The sequence below is a fragment of the Nannospalax galili genome, unplaced genomic scaffold (assembly GCF_000622305.1).
Source record: "Nannospalax galili isolate Female #2095 unplaced genomic scaffold, S.galili_v1.0 scaffold646, whole genome shotgun sequence".
In the NCBI taxonomy this organism is placed as follows: domain Eukaryota; kingdom Metazoa; phylum Chordata; class Mammalia; order Rodentia; family Spalacidae; genus Nannospalax; species Nannospalax galili.
Window position 1 is genome coordinate 3,508,348 of NW_008355279.1, and position 19,067 is coordinate 3,527,414.

The following is a 19,067-nucleotide window of genomic DNA, read 5'->3' on the forward strand; positions in this document are numbered from 1 at the left end:
TGCAATAGTTTTGAAAGTTCTGTGACAATGTATTTTCTTCCATTAACTCAATACTTTATTCACTCTTTAAAAATTTTTATTATTTAGCATGCCTTTAATCCCAGCACTCAGGAGGCAGAGGCAGGTGGATTTCTGAGTTCAATACTGGCCTGGTCCATATAGTGAGTTCCAGGCCAGCTGGGACTACAGGGAGACCCTGTCTCAAAAATACCAAAAAAAAAAAAAAAAAAGTTATTATTTTTATTTTATATGTATGAGAGGGTATTGCCTGCATATATGTAAGTGTACCTGTGTCATGCAGTACCTGCAGAGGTCAAAAGAGGGAGTTAGATCCCCTGGAACTGGAGTTATGGATGGCTGCTAGCTGCCATGTGGGTGCTGGGAACCAAACCTGGTTCCTCTGCAAGAGCAGATAGTGCTCTTAACCACTAAGCCATCTCTCCAGCCCCCATTCACTCTTTTTAAAAAAAAAAAAAAAACACCCAGGCAAGGTCTTGCTAAGTAGATCAGGCTGACCTTGAACTCTTGGTCCTCCTATATCTGATTCCTGAGTGTTGGGATTAAAGGCTTGGGTCATCACCACAACAATCATCAAAAATTATTGGGTCTATATTAGGTGTCAGGCAATGTACTCAGCTAGAGATCAGATGAGCAAAACCAGGCACTACTGCTGCTACTCTTAGGTGTTAAACTTTACTGGGACAGGTGTTAATCAAATTATGGAACATGCAATTGTAAAACTGCATTTGTAACATATTAGCCAATAAAGACACATGATACAGTAAGAGAATATTTGTTTGTTTGCTGGTGAGCAAGTGATATTTGAGCTTAGACAGGAAGATGAATCAAAGGCATGCTAGAATAGTCGGGACAAAGAAAACAGCAGAGTCTATATCTATAATCATTTTCTTCAGTTCTCAATACCAATCATGAAAAAACAATGGCCACCTGCCTTTTGTACCCTTTACCAAAAAACTGCTTATGTCATCTTCTTTGTGACTTTGTCAAACAAAGTTCTAATAATTAAAAAACTTTAAATTAGCTTTATTTTCTACTCTGGAATGGAGCAATACTTCAGTTCATAAAATATGGTAAGTATTTCAAAAGGCTAAGCAGAAGTTAGTTTTATAGATAAAGGCTAAGACAACATAAACAACAAAGGCAGACTGGTCATTTCAAAGTTATTTTCCTCCTAAGGAAAGGGCAGAGAGATAGAACAATAGAAAAGCAACTGATTGGTTAACATAAGATTACTTCAGTTTGCTATTTGGAAGGATTAAAGAATGAAGGGATCAAAGCAGAGGGAACTCCAGTGTCCTGCCAAGTGGTCAGTTGGGGAAACTTCTCCTGCTCATTCTGATCTCTCAGGTCAGATAACACCTTAGCTTCAGTCTGGATATGTGGAAATTTAGCATGGGTAACCATTTTGATTTTTAGTCTGATCTGTGGGGGCCCAGGGCAAGAGCTTAAGTAAGACTAGAGCAATGGCTTATAACTTTTATTTAATAATCTCTCCATTGCTAAATGTAGTTAGTGGTCAATTAATCCTCATCTCACTCGACATAGAGCAATATCCAACATAATCATTCCTTCCTCCTCCATCACTTTCTTCATTTTCCTCTTAGGACAATACACTGAAGGTTTTCCCCTCTTCACTGGATGCTCCTCCTTAGTCACACTAGCAGATAACTTCAAATCCACCAAACTCCATGAAGTATGCCTCCTTTGGTAAAATAAACAGCCATTATCAAAACATTACAGTGAAACCTCAAACTGTATCGAAGAACTAGACTATCCCCCTCATCTCTACCCCATATCCCAACCAATGTGTCTTAGAGGCACCCCAACCCTAGGTGGTCAATCTTGCACATTTTCCCATGACAAAAAGTAGCAATTATTTCCTTTTGTTTTGTTTTTTAGAGACAAGATCTTAGTATGTAGCCCAGGTGACTTCAAAGTCCGGCTTTCACCTCCACCTCCTGCTAGGAGGACAGAAATGCACCACTTCACCCAGCCACAACAGTCCTTTTATAATTAGTTCTGTAACTCAGGTTCCTCTGAATCAGTCCTTTGATACCTCCTCAGCCCTTTCCTTCCGCCCCTTCCTAATCCCTACAATGAAAAGAAGCCCCACCTAGATGATTAAAATGCTAACTGTTGGATAATCTTTAGAGCCTACAACTGTTCAGTAATTTCTTCCTCCCTTTAGTTCTGCTATAAATAGTAAGTTGTAGGGTCAACTAATACAAAGCATATGAATTAACTTGCAAAAAAGTAAGAGGATTGCCCTCAAAAGAAAATGCAGATGTTGGCCCCAGGAGGTCGACTGTGATGTTCTAGAAAACAAAAAGACACAGATGCTACCAAAGTAGCACAGAAAACTCAGCCCACCCAGTGCATACCCTTCCAGCCCACTGTCTGAGTAGACTTTCCCTACAGAGAAAAGTCCTTTGCATTCCTAGGTCCCCCTGGAGCTTTGAGGCAAAAATGTCAGTTCTACAAGCTTCTGTCCTAGTAATGGTACTGAGGTGACAAGTAACCAGTATGACTGATTCAGTAAGTTCGACCCTAAGGTGAACCCTTTCTCCATAACCTAGCATTCTTCATTACCCTTCCCAGTTAGCTGTCGTCATTTCACTTGCTATATATTCTATATTTTATTATCTTTTCTTAGAATACAAGCTCTATGATATACTGTCCTCAATATATCAGTGACGTCCTGTTATACAGTAGGCACTCAAAGGATTATTTGTTGACCGATGTTTGGTGCTATTCTTTAGGTCTTTACCTTTCTGTGATGAAGATTTCCTTGACTTTTCAAGACTGGGAGAAAAGATTTCCTAGCCAACCCAATAATATCAAACAGTATTCCATGTATGTTTAAGCACTGATTCTTCTAACAAGATGGAACTGTTCTTTTTTATCGTTGTACATATTCAATGCTAGTTAGTATTTTATAAATACATCTATTCTGCAATGCAAAGCATCAAAATCGAATCTGATTTTAAAAGCCTTCCAAACCTGAGTTTTCGCAAGTTAGCAACTTAAAAATAATTTTAAAGAAATAATTGTTCAAAGGTAACACATTTGGGTGGTTTTAATAGGCTTCTTTTCATCCCGCGGCCTTAAGGTCTGTAAAGAATTCCTATCTAAAGGGAGGGAGTGGGCATGGATTTGATCAAAACACCTTACATGCATGTATGAAATTCTCAAAGTTTTTGTAAAAGTTAAAAAAATTTTAAATACCATTTTTTAATATTTAGGTTTAAATCAAACAAAATGAAACAGTAAGTCAAGGTGCAGTTTTCACTATAATGCGAGGAGTTTTGTAAAAGTTATAACTGATTTGTCCCAGAATTAGTCCTGAAAGTTACAAAAAAAAATTCCTATCGAAAACACTGAGTTTTGCGTCTCACACTTAACAGACGTGCTTTCAAAGCTCTCCTGTGGATTCTACTTGACTGAGGGGCAAATACAGTACAAATGCTCTACTTAGGAACACAGGTACTAGTCCATCCAGCACGTGTCCACAGGAAAGCAGCAGCAGCAGCAGCTCTGGTGCACTGTTCCTCAGCTCGCTAGGCCTTAGGCTGCCCGGAAACCGCTGCCGGTCCCAGCCGCGGAACTGGACACTCAGGCTCATTCTCTGCCCGCAGGTCCCTGGAAACTGGCCCTGGACTGACGGGCAGCAACCCTAAAGGGGCTTGGTCGCCAAAATTTCAGACGAAATGGAGCAAGGAAAAAAACCTTCTTTGAACAAGTCACAGCTAAAGCTATACACTTACCAGAGGGACGCTCTCAGGCAAACCCGGACTCCAGAACCGTTGGTTCGCAGGCCACGACTAGCAACGTCTCGGTGGCCTCTGGGGGTTGTAGTTTCTATCACAGACCACGTCTGTAGCACTCAAACTACATTTCCCAAAAGTCAACGCGAAGATTCTCCACTTACAGAGACCTGGGGTTTGGCTGTCAGTATTTTAGGCTAGTCTTCACTGCAGGTACCAGAAGTACCGTTGCTCCCTTTATTTGCTGTGCGTTTCTCGTGTGATTAACATCTCGGCACACGTGTACTCCTTACTTTTCCTTCCTCTTCCTCGGGCCAGTACTCCAAACGTCGGAGAACGGAAAACGCCTCCAGACGCAAACTAAGAGCAGCTGAAGGCGCATGCGCACTGCCAGCAACCCGCATGCGCAGCAGCCCGTCATGGCTGGCCGCACGGTGGACTTGGGGTCCGGAGGTATCTGCCTGAGGGCGGGGCTGTTTCCAATGGCTCTGCCTCGCGGGTCGCGAGGGCCTGGGCGGAGAGGCAGGCACTGGGGCCAGGGCGGCTCCCTTCGGGGCCGGGCGGGGACAGGGGAGGGGCTGGGGGCGAGGACCCCCGTCTCCCCTCCCAGCTCCCGCCCTCTGGGCCGAGCCCCACCGACGGGGCTGGGCGAAGGGGCGGGCTCTGCTCCTCGGGCCCTGCGCCTCTGCCGTCCTGCCCCGCGCCCGCCCGACTGCCGGGTCGCCTGCTGCCCTCTGGCTCGGCGGCGGGGGACGAGGACAGAGGCTAGGAGAAGCAGCAGCGTATTCAGGAGGCCCGGAGGCGGCACGAGACGTCGTCCTCCATCGCGGCATCACTGATACAGTGACAGGTGGGCACGTCCGACCCGCAGCTCCCGAGCCTCGGGCTCCTGCAGTGAGGGGCCAGGGTCTGGCCGGTCCACCCCGCCGGCACCCGGGCCGGCGGCAGAGGCGCTAGGAGGAGCCGAGGGGGGCGGAGACTGGGGTCGGAGGAGGGGCGGGGTGGGACCGCTCCGGAGAACCCGGCCGCCGCTCAGACAAAAACCCCAGAGGCTGGAGCGCCTTCGGCGGCCAGCAGGCGTTCTGGGAGAGCGCGGATTGACAGCTCCGCAACGTGAGGATATCCGCTGACCCCGCGGCACCGACACTTCCCCAGACTCCCTGCCCAACAAAACCAGCGCCGTAAGATTGGAACTTTCCAACTTTGTGTTTTTCAATCTCTGTCCAGAAGACCGCCCCTTCGTGTAGGAGAGAGTGCGAGGGGGATACGTCTTGTGGATCGATTTGAAAAGCGTCAATTTAAAAGATACTTCTGGATCCAAATGTCACCCAGACGCGTGTTTTCGTGACGACTCGATTTTTCTGGCCTTATTCTTATATTTTTCATTTTTAAAATACAAAGTGCTTTGAGGATATGCTGAAAGGTAACTGAAGACTGAAAAAAAAAAAAAAAAAAAACCCGATTGTCATGGCTGAAGGAGAAAATGAAGTGAGATGGGATGGACTGTGCAGTAGAGATTCCACTACCAGAGAGACTGCACTGGAAAGCATTAGGCAGATCATTTTGAGAAAAACGGAGTATCTTCGTTCGATCAAAGAGACACTTTATCGTCCTTCAGACGAGTTTTCAAATGCTGTTTCTTTGGATGGGTTGAATAAGCTGCTTGCTCATCTGCTTATGCTCTCTAAGAGGTGTCCTTTTAAAGACGTAAGAGAGAAAAGTGGGTTTATTTTGAAGAGCGTCGAGGTAAGGAAGAGCATTATTAGTTTAACTATACGGTCAAATTTTACTTGTGATTTACGTTGCTTTTGCTTTCAATGGGTGATTGTGTGAACTCAATATGAATTCACTCAACATGAAGGCGTTCTGGAAAATACTGAATGCTGGGCCCAGACTGAGCAGTATCAACTAAAAACGGTTTACAGATATAGGTAAAGAAAAATTGTTTCTTTGGAGTTTTAGGCAGAAACTGCGTTACTGTACGAAAAAAAATGTGTGAAAGGTGTAGCTCATTGCAAGTCAACTTTTTGTGGGTTTTTTTTTTTTTTTTTTTTTTTTTTTTTTTTTTTGGTCTCCGTAGCTGATGTACTTTTCACATTGTTACAATGTTCTATGTGGAAAGTTTCACATTTAAAGACTAAATGAAAAATGGTATTACATGTAGCCTGGTCAGCGTGTTCAAGAAAGATAATTGGTGGAAAATTTTTCTTTTGCTCTGAACAACAGGATTTTATTTTCTAAATGCAGCCTTAAAAAAGAACTAGAAAATAATAATAAACAGCCTAAGTTAAGAAGGTTATTGTTGAAGTTGAAAACTTGGATCCAGAGCTGAGTGTAGCGGCAAATACCTGTAATCTCAGCAGTGGGGGAGGTTGAGGAAGGAATATTGCCAAGAGTTTGAGAGCAGCCTGGACTACATTAATGAGTATAGGGTCAGCCATGGCTATGTGGCAAGACCTTGCCTGAAAAAAAGAAAAGCTGGACCAAGGTAAGGTGTTTGGTAGAAATATTTCTGTGTTCAGTTACTTAGCCAGTTTTTTTCTGTGTTCACCTAAATTGTTTCTTTTCTTTTTTCACACATAAACCTACTTAAATTGTGAGTGCAGCAAGATTAGAAATATAATTTCCTGCCATTTTGTCTATAGTCAATTTATCCCCTTTTATTAGTAGGTTTGTTAGAATTTGGGGGTGAGAAATGTTTATAAATATAAAGAATGCTCAGTGATTATATATGCTCATTAATCCACAAATTAATCAACGTGTTGTTGAATGTGATGTGGCAGAAGAATTTCAAATTCATAATTTCCTTGGGTACACACACACACTAAGATGGCAGGTTGGTGTTTTTTTGTTTTTTTTTTTTTTTTTGGTCTTTTTGAGACAGGGTCTCCCTGTAGCCAGAGCTGACATGAAACTCACTGTGTAGACCAGGCTGACCTTGAACTCATAGACATTCTCCTGCCTCTGCCTCCAAGTGCTGGGATTAAAGGTATGCACTTCCATGCCGGGCCTTGAGATGGCAATTTTGTTGTGGTTTTTTTTTGTTTGTTTTTTTTTTTTTTTTTAGTAACTTGGATTTAAAATTAAACAAAAGAAAAATAATCATATCTATAAAATAAAGATTTCTTTTAATTAGTTAATTTTATATATAAGAGTGTTGCATGTAAGTAAGTGCACCTGTCACATGCAGTGCCCAAGGGTGGAAGCCAGAAGAGAGAGTCAGATCTCTTGGAACTGGAGTTTTGGATAGTCCTTAGCCACCGAATGGGTGCTGGAATTTGAACCTGGTCCTCTGCAAGAGTAGCCAGTGTTCTTAACCACTGAATCATCTTTCCAGCCCCTAAAATGAAGATCTTAAAGATCTAAGATCTTGAAATATTCTTTCTTACAAATACTTTAGAAACAATTATTCCAATTCATTTTACTAACAAGGAATTAATTTTCTAGATCTGTTCAATTTCCCTTTAAGCACAAGAAGCTCCTTCTCTATAGATTTCTGTATAGCCTCTAAAGTAATCTTTGTAATAATAGGGTCATCATTGTACATATCAAGTACTGTTGGTGGATTGAATGGGACTGTATAATCCATTAGTTTTTAATTTAAAAAAATTCTGTTTTATGTCTATTGGTATATTGCCTGCATGTATGTAAGTGTACCCATTGTCATGCAATGGCTACGGAGGTCAGAAGAGAGCATCAGATTCCCTTAAAACTGGAGTTAAAGACAGTTGTTAGTCACCACATGGCTCCTGGGACTTGAACCTGGGTCCCCCTGCAAGAGCAATCAGTGCTTTTAACTACTGAGCCATCTCTCCAGTCCCCTGGCTTTTTTATTTTTGTGTCTAATATTTAGTCTTATTGTCCATTCTCTTGCTGTTACTACATTTTCGTCTCTTCTTGACCTTTTTTGCTGCTTGTTTATATCTGCATGGGAAACTAGATAACCAATTTTCTTAAGCATTATATTGAGAATAAAAGTAAGCAAGCTCTGGGGAGTAGTACTGTGTCAAAGAATTGTAGTATAAATCATAAGTAAGTGGGCACTGGAGACAGACATAGGCTCATATTCTTCTCCTTTGTTAATGTAATGCCATAACCTTGGGCAGTTCCTAAGGCTTTTCTTGGCTTTGATTTTCACATCTATAAAATGGAAATAAGAATAGAGATGCCATGGAAATGAAATGAGATGCGAAGTACTGTCTTACATAGTGGATGCATCGCTCCCCTTTCACAAGTGCAACACACAGACTACATATAATATGTTTCAAGCCTCATTCATTCTGCAAAAGAATTCAGGAATGTTCTATACTGTGGAGGTTTCCCATAGACTTATACTTCCTTCTCAATTCTGCATCTTTTATACTTTATTGCTGCCATCATTGAGTACCTCATGTATATTGTTCTATGTCTGTCTTTCCCAGAAGTGCTCTAAGTTCTTAAGATACTGACTGCAACCTGGAAGCTGCTAAGTAAATACCCAGTGGATGAACACATTTATATTTGCCTTTTTGTCTCTTGTCAGTTTGGATAGATGAAATGTCCATTTTAGGGAGTTTCTCCCCAACATCATTTATTCATGCATGTATTTGAGCACAAATGTTTAGTGAACATATGGTGAATACCATGCTAAGAACTAGGGGCAGTGGTAACAATTTTAATATTCTGCTAAAGGGAGATAGGCCATGAAGAAGTAAACAAAACATTTAATTTTATACAGTAAGGAAAGATTTCCTTGAGGCAAACACCTTTCAGCAGAGATTTAATCATTAGTTATTTTGAGACAAAGTCTTGCTATGTAGCCCAGCTGGCAACCTTGCATTCAGGTTCTCTTGCCTCAGCCTCCCAAGTGCTAGTATTACAGGCATACACCATCACACTTGTCTTAATGAATAATTATCATCCACACAGTGAGATTGTTGTAGGAATCCAGACCTAGAAAACAATTTTTATGAAGGCCTCATGACAAGAGAGCATTAACTGAGAACTGGGAACTGAGAGTGATCCAATACAATTGAACTACACACTATAAGAAGAGTATGAAATTTTAAGAGCATTTGCTCTAGAGTTGAACAGACCTGGCTCCAATACATTATTATCTGTACAATGGTGAATAAATTCCATATCACTTTTTGACTCAGTTTCCTCATCTGCAAAATGAGGATGATGCTGATAGTTCTTGCCGTACACTGTCACTGTGAGAAAAAAATGAAATAATGGTTGCAAAGCATAGCATAGTGCCTGGTACAACAGAAATGCTAGGAAGGATCCAGATCCCACAGGAATTGGAGATGATTTTAAGTAATGTAGACTTTATCATAGAACAATGGGAAACCATTGAAGACTTTTGAATAAGATGGTAACATGATTGATAGTGTGTTACTAGGATCATTCTGGAAGCAAGGTGGAGAACGTGTTTCCAGGGTCAGGAGTGGAAGTGCCACATTAGTTACGAAGTTGTTCTCCTGGTCTGTGGCAAAAATTAATGGTGGACTAGGATAGGGGCAGTGGGGAAAGCAAATGGATTTGAGTGATAATGACATTAGAAACCACCGAATATGGTATTTAAATTAATTTAGGAGATAAAATAAAAGCAAAGTTTATGATTTGAATTACATAGTGAATAATGTAATCATTCTTGTGACAAAAGATTGGCATGGGGCTCATTTAGGGGAAAAATGAGTTCTGTTTTGTAAGGCATCTAGGAAGTAGCTCCTCCATGGATTTCCATCTCCGCTACCACTATTGTAGTTATCTTTCATTTCTCCAGACTTAGCCCACCCTTCACCTTTCTATCCACCTTCCACATAGCTGCAGAACCATTTGTCTACAGTGAAAATCTGACCACATTACTTTCCTGTCTAAAATCCGTTATGATAGAATCTAAGCTTAACACCTCCCATGATACCCAGCATCATCTAACTTCTGCTTACCTCTTCAGCCTCATTGCCCCCCACTCCACCTCATTGTTCACACTCTGGTATCAGCCTCATGTGGAAATTTAATAATAACTCAAACTAGTGCTCCATAATGCTTTCTGTTATTCATTAGTAAAGTAGCAGAAGCTGAGCTACATGTGCAGTTCCCGCAGCTGATCCTGAAGGCCTTTAACTGCTTTGGTCAGCTCAGAGTTCTGTAGTCAGCAAGGGAGAATGATGCATTCTGTTCCAAATGACTAAACTTGTAAAGCTTGGCATATCAGTATATAGCATCCTGTTTTCTATACTTGTTCTCAATTTATTGATTTCATATCAACAGCATATTAAAATCTGTTCAACATATTTTTGAGAATTATTATATACCAAATACTGTTCTTGGAATTGGAAGATCAAGATTTTTTTTTCTCTGATTTTTTTTTTTTAATGCTGGACTTTTGGGAAAACTTTTAAAGAAATCCCCATAACCTCTTTGGTACTCTTGATTCATTAAACAAAACAAAGGAACAGGAATTAACTCAGGCCCATTAACTAATACAATTCACTAGAAAACTGTAGTCTTGATGGTGCATGTAAAAAAAACAAAGGTGAAAATTGTAAGTGCACATATGACCTTAAAAGATTATAAGCCAGGTGGTTTTTCAAGATTTAATTTTTTTAAATTATTTTTATTTTATATGTATGAGTGTGTTGCCTGCATGTATGTAAGTGCACCATGTGTGTGCAGTGCCTGCAGAGGTCCTCAGATCCTCTGGAACTGGAGTTACAGAGGCTTGTGAGCCATCATGTGGGTACTGGGAATTGAACCTGAGTCCTACGCAAGTGCAGCAAGTGCTCTTAACTGCTGAGCCATCTCTGTGGCCCAAGACTGGTTGATCTATCAATCTATTGATCTATTGGTCTATCTATTTCTCTATATTTTTATGTAAGTGCACCCATGTTGTGCAGTGCCCTTGGAGATCAGAAGAGGGTGTCGGATCCCCTGGAACTGGAGGTATGGACAGTTGTTAGCCTCCATATGGGTGCTGGAAATTGAACCCAGATCCTCTCCAAGAACAGCCAGTGCTCTTAACCACCGAGCCATCTCTCCAGCCCTAAGACTGATCATTTTTATTTCCATACTATGAAAAAAAAAATGAACTTGCTAGCAATTAACACTGAAAGTTATTTGGTTTAAGGTAGTAAATTAGGCTCAGTAATAGAATACTTGTCTTTGTTAATTGTGGAGGTGCGACTTCCATTTAGTGAGGTGATTGTTACCTCCCAGGGAGAAATGAAATTTGAAGTATTGCATATGATGCACTTGAAGAATTATCAGAGTTGCACTTAGAATTGGAGTATCTCATTGGTATCTAACTAGGTAATTTATAGATTGTAGATCTAACAATAAGTTTATTATTATATATAAATATGGATGTTATACAGTTTCAAATTTGATTAATTAATTTATTGGTTTAACTACATTACTGTTTTTGCTTTCCATCTGCAGTCACAATCTTCCCATGTGTCCATTAGGAAAAAAAGCTTTTCCCTGAGACTTTCTCTGTTTGTCTTGACCATGATTGGGTCACATGTTCCTTCCTTTCTAAGCAGCCATTAGAAAGGAAGTTGGCATTTGTATTTTTAGTTTAGATTAATAAGCATTCAGTCCCTAAGGGCCAAGAGATACCCTCCTCCCATCACTTGTACCGAAGTTTATGCTGGTGAGAAAGAAAGGGAATGGAAGGCAGTCAAGTCCAGTTAGAGATGTTCTTTAAGGTACTGCATTGGTTCCAACTGAATAGTATATCATTTGGTCTATTTATAATTTGAATTTTATTAGCTTGGAAGTATATTTAATTCATTTATAATGGGAGCTATAAAATATAACTTGTAGCAGAGTAGGAACATTCTAGAAGCAGATTTGGTCTTTTAAACGAGTCTTTTACTTTGATTTCTTTTTTACTGCCAGATAGTCAAAATCAAAGGTTTAAGTTAGTACATGTCAAACATTCACTGCTGGCTCTTAATCCTGTTTCAATATTTGCACTGAGTTTCTCTCTTGCATATCTACAGTTTTATGGCCTTTCTTGTTTTATTGCACATTCAGAACTCAGTCTCTTTCCCTCAGAAAGCTCTGTGATTTACATATCTGTTCATTGCTTTCGTTCATTCCTATCTTTGACAATTTTCTATCCTTTCTTTCAAGCTTTGAGGAAAATACTATCTACCCTCAAGCTTCTGAGCTTGCTCTTTTTTGTATAGAGATTGAAGAAATTGAAGGCATATATATATTTTTCCCATGGCTTCTCCTTCCTCTCACGATTTAAGGCCAAATAGAGAACTTTTCTTTTTGAGACTTTGTTTTACTATGGATTGGCCTTGAACTCCTGAAGCCTGAGTGCTGGAATTAAACAGTGTGTAACACTATGCCCAACTAGAGGCAGATTCCTTCCCTTCCTCCCTCCCTTTCTTCCTTCCTTTTCTAGGTTCTTGTGATCAAACCCAGCACCTTCAGCCCCCAAACCAGTCTTTTTCCCCCCAGCATATAGGATGAATCATATCTATTTTATCTACCCGCAGTGTCCTCTTTATAATATATAAATACAGCCTGTCTTCTTCCTTTGTAGTGTGTCTTCAGAAAGGTTGAAATGAGCCAGCATACTATTTTTAAAAAAGTTTTCCAGTTTCATCTATTCCTGTCACAGTGCTTCAAATGGCCTCTACCATGAAGAAAGATGTTTAACTTTAAAAATGTTCTTCTAACATGGTAATTTGGTTTATAAAGGGATGTGTTGTTTCATACAAAGATGGGATGTTAAACATTTGAGTGTTAAATATCAGTGTAAGGCCATGAGTTATCCATGATATCATGAAAGAATCCCTGAAACAGTAGTTAGGCTTAATTAGGATTTTTTCCATATCACTGACACTTTTTGCCTTTACAATGCTATTAAGTATAAATCATGATGTAAAAGAATTATAAAGTGTACCATACTCTTTGTTTTAGCATATATTTTCCTTTTAGTAAGCCATAAGAAATTTTCAAAATATCTTTTTATCACTTGAATAGCTATAAATTAATAATTGACAAAACAAATTAAAGATTTGTTGAAACTTTTATCTGACAGAATCTTGGATGTAATAAAGGATCACTTTTTAATATGTTATTTATTTTATGTGTATGAATGTATTGACAATACGTCTGCATGTATATAAGTGCACCTGTGTCATGCAATGCCCGTGGAAGTCAGAAGAAGGCATTGGATCCCCTGGAACTGGAGTTACAGACAGTTGTTATCTGCCATGTGGGTGCTGGGAACTGAACCTGGGTCCTTTGCAAGAGCAATCAGTGCTCTTAGCCACTGAGTCATATCTCTAGCCTGCAATAAAGGATTGTTAATCACCAAAAATTTTGATAAGTACTGAGTAGTGTTATATATATTAATTAAAAGAATTTTTGTACTTACAAACAGGCAGTGTTTGTGTTGTAGAAATTAGCATAGATTGGAAGAAGCTATAGACATCTGGAGGAAAAAAATGGAAGGACAGAGTTGATGCTGGGGAAGGGAAGACAGTGCTTAAAAATGATGTTGAGAATACAGCAGTGCCAAGCAGTCTTTGCCACCAATTTTAATTTATTCTTTATCAATATTTTTAGTCTTTTTTTTTTTTGGTCTTTTTTTGAGACGGGGTCTTCCTTTAGCCCCAGCTGGCCTGGAACTCACTATGTAGACCAGGCTGGCCTTGAACTCACAGAGATCCACCTGCCTCTGCCTCCTGATGCTGGGATCAAAGGCGTGTGCCACCATGCCTAGCTCAGTCTTTTTTTTTTTTTTTTTATTCACACGATGTAAGTGAATTTTTTTTATGGGGGTCACTGGAAAATAAAATTTACTTTGACCTGAATTTTCTATTTATTTATTACATTGAGAAAAACCTGAAGTGACCTTAAAAAAATTACTTAGTACTTCAATTATGCTGGTACAGTATACTCAGGAATTCAGATTGGGAGGATTTTTCAGAATATTTCTATAAGTGCATCAGGAGACTGGAAATATAAATATGTAGTTCATGCTTGGCTTTCTTCCTATTGGCTACTGCACCCAGTTAAACCACTATTAATAAAGATACCTTTATTCATAAGGCTAATATATAGAAAGAAGGACTTTTGAAAGATGCTTGTTTTCACTAGAAATACTTGGGAAGTTTCTGTAGAATGACTATGGGATCATTTATTGACTTTTTTCAGTTGGAATTTTATTGTCTTGTGTTTATTTATGTATCACTTATTTTGTGGTATTCTTTTCAAGTAAATACATTAAAACAAATTTCAGTTTATAAGAATAAAATATCATCTGAAATTTCACAGTGCAAGAGTTACTCATTATCCCATATTGTAATTTTTTAAATGACTACTTAAAAATGTGATCAATTATCAAGAAATATGGAAATACCTAGGAAAAATGAGATACTTTGATTTTACATTTTATTAAAAATTTTCCTTACTTTTAAGTTAAGTGAAAGAAATTATAAATTACTAAAACTGCTTTAAGAAAACCTAGCCCATCTTCCCCTGGAATCAAACCCAGGGCCTTGAAGTTGCTAGACAAGTACTCTACCACTGAGCCACACCGCTTCACAAACTTCTAAACCATACTAAATGGAAACAACATTTATTTATTTACTTTATATACCTTAAATTAAAAAAAATATTTTATGTGTATGAGTGTTATGCCTGCATGTGTGTAAGTGCACCCATGTTGTGCAGTACCTGAGGAGGACAGAAGAGGGTGTCAGATTCCTTGGGGCTGGAATTATGGATGGTTGTTAGACACCATGTGGATGCTGGGATTTGAACCTGGGTCTTCTGCAAGAGCAAGAAGTGCTCTTAACCCCTGAGCCATCTCCCTAACCCCCATATCTTTAAAATTTACATTTATTTATTTGTGTGTATATATGTGTGTGGCAGAGGGTATGTCATGTATATATGTGGAGGTCAAAGGACTACTTGCAAGAACTGGTTCTCTCCTTCCACCATGTGGGTCCTGGAGATCAAACTGAGGCTGTTAGGCTTGGTGACAAGAGCCTTACTTACTTAACCATCTAACTGGCCCAATTTCATAATGTTTTTATTAGAATATATTAATTATACATAGTAATGGGTTTTATTATGACATTTTTATACATGTATATAATGTATTTCAATCATATTCACCCCCTTTACCATCTCTTGTCCCCCTCCCATTTCTGCTAATGCCCTTCCTCTTCCTGACTAGCCCCCCCCCCCCACTGTGTGTCTGTGTGTTTGTGTCTATGTCTATGTGACACAGTGAGTTTCATTAAGGTTGGGAAACAAAAGTTTATAATGTAAACTTTGAGACTTATTACACACTCAAATTTAATATGTATTTGTTTAATAAATATATATCCATTTAGTGAATTATTCATTTAGTGGTTTCACTTAAAAACTGTTTAAACTGTGACTGAAGAAATGGCTCAGAGGTTAAGAGCACTTGCTGCTAGCCGGGCATGGTGGCACACGCCTTTAAGTCCAATGCACATGACACACACGTAGGTAATACACTCTTACACATAAATAAAAATAAGCTTATAAATATATATTCTTTTAAAATAATTAACCATGTGGCTATGATAATTTATTAGTTCTATGTTATACTCAATAAAGTCTTATTAGACTCTTAGTTTACTGAAAATGAACATTTACTGTTTTGATAATTTGGTGTTTAAAAAGCATTGCACACTTGTCTTTTAATTTTACATGATTTCATTTTCTAGCAAGTTGGCAGGTGTTCACTGTCTCTAATTATAACTGAGTAATTTCTCAAATGCTATTCATAGCCTAAACACAGAGAAAAATTCTTCCGATCATGTGATAAAGATCCAAAATAGTAGTAGAGTGATATTTTCAATGGTATTGAAGGACATATTTAAGAGAAACCTTTCAGAATGAAGATTTAAAAAATATGGAAACAGGTTGTCACAGAATAAAATCTGTCAAAGGCATTGAGTCTCAAAGTTGTTGTTTGTGATTACATCTCAAATTAAACTATATCTACTTTTCCATCTAACATTTAAGATAAATTATGTAATCTAGGGGCTACAGAGATGGCTTAGCAGTTAAGAGCACTGGCTGCTCTTGGAGAGGACTCGGGTTCAATTCCCAGCACCCACATGACAGCTAATAACCATCCTAACTCCAGTTCCAGGGGAATCCGACACCCTCTTCTGACCTCCATGGGCATTGCATGGCACAGGTGCACTTACATATATGCAGGCAATACATGCATACACATAAAGTGAAAAATTAAATATTTAAAATTATATAATATAGCATACACATCTTTGGTTTTGTTGATGACAAAGGTTGAGTATGAAAAAATAATTGAAATTTTATTGAGATAATAGATTTTACCATTGAATTTGGTGAAGTATTTGATCTCATTCAAAATTTATTATGTGCCTACTATATGCCAAACACTATGTTTATGCATTCTTTGATATATTAAAGAAAGGCCATAGGTTTCACCTTTTTTATTAGGGCCTCTGCTTTAAAAAAATCAACTTGCATTTCCCATATTTCTGAGTTACATTATTTTCCAGATATTGTTCTAAATATCCATAGTCTCACTTTGCATCCTGGAGATATTTCAGAATGGTTTAAAGGTCACATTGGATTTTTTTTTTAAAGCAATCATGTGCTCACAATTTAGCCTCTGTAGCCTCATTTTCCTCATCTGAGAATTGACATGGAATCCCACACATGATACAGAGGCTGCAGAAGTGGGCTGAGGGTGGAGCTGACTGAGGTAATGCAGCGAATCATGGCTGCTCAAGGTGCTGAGAATAAGTTAACAGTTGAGTGCTCCCCTAAGGCTCAGAGAATTATCTTGGAAGAGAGGCAGAAAGAATGTAAGAGCTGGAAGATAGGGAGGATAACTTTGAAATGCCATCTTCTGGGTATGACATAGCTATTGCAATCATCAACTTAGAGCACCTAGGGTTCCCCTAAAGTGGGCCTCCACAAGACCTGTCCTGTCAGCAGCCAGTCGTGGGAGGGACTTAAGGGACCCTATACCCCCTGCTGAACTTTTGGTTACTAATGGATTCTGAGAGCGAAGAATCATTGCCTTCAGTTGTATGCCCACTGATGAGCCCATCAGGCTCCATTGAATGGTTTCAAACCCATGATCTCACCGATGGCCTTGGTTAAACTCTGGTTAACAACAAGTACAAAAATACATGAATGTGGGAAAGAAATTTGTAGGGAAAAGGGGGAATTGGCAGGAGTGGAAGGGAGATAAGAAAGCATAAGGCTGGGAGTAATTAGAATGCAATGTACATTATATTATATATACATATATATGTATATATATAATTGTCAAAGAAAATTAATTAGAAAAAGGAGTGATATTGGTGAAACGTTGTGAGCTTCAGTGTACTTTACAAATTTAGTTAGGAATAAACCCCATGAGCTTCTGCTTATCTGCAAAACTAGGAGGAGGAGAAGGAGGACAATGACTATGCCCTTACATGGTGGTTTTGAAAATTAAATGAACATGAAAACATATAGAAGTGGGTCTGGCACATAGTAGTGCCCTGAACACTGAAGATGATGATTTAACTGACTCCATCTTCCAGCTAGTATAAGTCAAAATCCAAATTGGCATGACTTTAGAAATGAGCAGACTCAATTTTTAAGTAATTGACTTTTCGTGCATCTCACACTGTGTCCACAGTATCCAAACTTTGAATTGCCTTTTGTACATTAAATTCAGTGTTCATACATTAGCTGCTTAATGCTAATGTCCTGCTGTCATAGATTGTTTCTGCCCTACATGAGTGTTGGACTTTGCCCAGGGTTGTTAGCAAAACCCTAGTGTAGTATCCACCACTCCCTGTACCCCAATAGCATTCTGGGATACCATCATGGCACAATCAGAAAAGGTAGTTGAATGGATCATCCAGGTGATCAAGTGCTCATTGAGAAGTGTGTGACTAAAGCCTGTGCTTTAATAACTTGGGGATGGCATTAGAGGATAGTGGTTGAGACCAAAGGCTATAGAATTAGTCATATCTTGATTTACCTCCTGCCTTGCTAAATTCTGTGACATTGGGCAAGTTACATAAATTCCTTAAGCTTCTGCTCATAGAGTTGTGAGGCCTGTATAGTGTTTAAATGACTGTTAACTCTTACTATTCCCTTGCCCCCTCCTCCTGGGGAAGGACTTAAGAAGTTGATCACTCTGTCCTTAGGGTTCCCCAAGTCCCTAGAAGACTGAAATTTCACCTACTTGTAGGTTTTCTGGCATAGGGCACATAGCACTTCTAGGAATCATAATTAAGGATTTTATAAACGTTTTAATTTTCTGGAAACTGGATTACTGTTAGGTCATGTTAGTCTGTTATTCCACTTCTAAGTATCCAACTTTGAATTATGTCTTTAGGGACACATAGTATAGGAAAGCAAGTGATGGTTTGTATGCCAGTGTAATCAATAAGCAAATGAATCCTCATGCCTAGGACTCCTAGGACTACTGTACACACTGCTTGCCTTGTGGGACTGCTGAGGACATTAAAACTGCCTTATCAGTGTTCTTACTCTGAGTACTCTAGTGGAATCTCCCAAATAGCTTTCACTCTTGCCAGATAATTGGCTCAGACCAGAAAGATTGATATAATGTAGAACAAAGCACCTAAGCAAAAGTTACATTGCCACAAAAAAATTCCAAAAGTGGGTGTGGTGACCCATGCCTTTAATCCCAGCAGCAGAAGCAGGCAGATTTCTGTGAGTTCAAGGTGGTCTGGTCTACATGGCAAGTTCCAGGCCAGCTGGGGCTACAGGGAGACCCTGTCTAAAAGAGAGGGAAGGAGAGGAAAAGAGAGAGAGAGAGAGAGAGAGAGAGAGAGAGAGAGAGAGAGATTGATTCTGAAAGAGGTAACAGGGTTTGAAGAGATTTTGTATCCATCTTGAATTTCTCAAATTTGCCTGATAGTATGTGACTTTTCTGAGATCCCATGCCTGTCCTGACTATTCCCACAGATTCTGATAAATGGGGAAGCTGGCAGAGGTAGCAGTTGATTCTCTCCTATTTGCTTCATAATGTGCAGTAGAATTGGAAACAAATTATTAAGTCTTAAATCACTTTCTGCACAGTCTGTATGTTTTTGGATAGAAAACAGGCATTCTGTATGCCAAGCCTGGTTCTTAGTCCTTTTCTCTTAGTAACTGATTCAATCTTTACACCAAATCATATGATTATAGGTATTATTATCCCTATTTTATGCATTAAGAACAAGATCCAGATAGATTAGATAACTTGGCCAAGACATCATAACTAGTTAAGAG

At 39.2% G+C, this 19,067-nt stretch overlaps 2 protein-coding genes across 9 annotated transcripts in view; one reads left to right on the forward strand and one right to left on the reverse strand.

Moving 5' to 3' along the window:
- Cep57l1 (centrosomal protein 57 like 1) overlaps positions 1-4,158 on the reverse strand; it is a 68,021-nt gene extending 63,863 nt beyond the window's left edge. For all 8 annotated transcript variants that reach the window (XR_003846971.1, XR_003846970.1, XM_029555735.1 and 5 more), the window contains exon 1: positions 3,786-4,158. The gene's annotated coding sequence lies outside the window, so the exon portion shown is untranslated. The remainder of the gene's footprint in view (positions 1-3,785) is intronic.
- A 173-nt stretch (positions 4,159-4,331) lies between these two features.
- The window catches only part of Sesn1 (sestrin 1), a 120,234-nt gene continuing 105,498 nt past the window's right edge, over positions 4,332-19,067 (forward strand). Inside the window, exons 1-2 of the mRNA XM_008852436.3 lie at positions 4,332-4,635; positions 5,013-5,531. Of these exons, the coding sequence (XP_008850658.1) occupies positions 5,253-5,531 (279 nt within the window). The 5' untranslated portion in view covers positions 4,332-4,635; positions 5,013-5,252. The remainder of the gene's footprint in view (positions 4,636-5,012; positions 5,532-19,067) is intronic.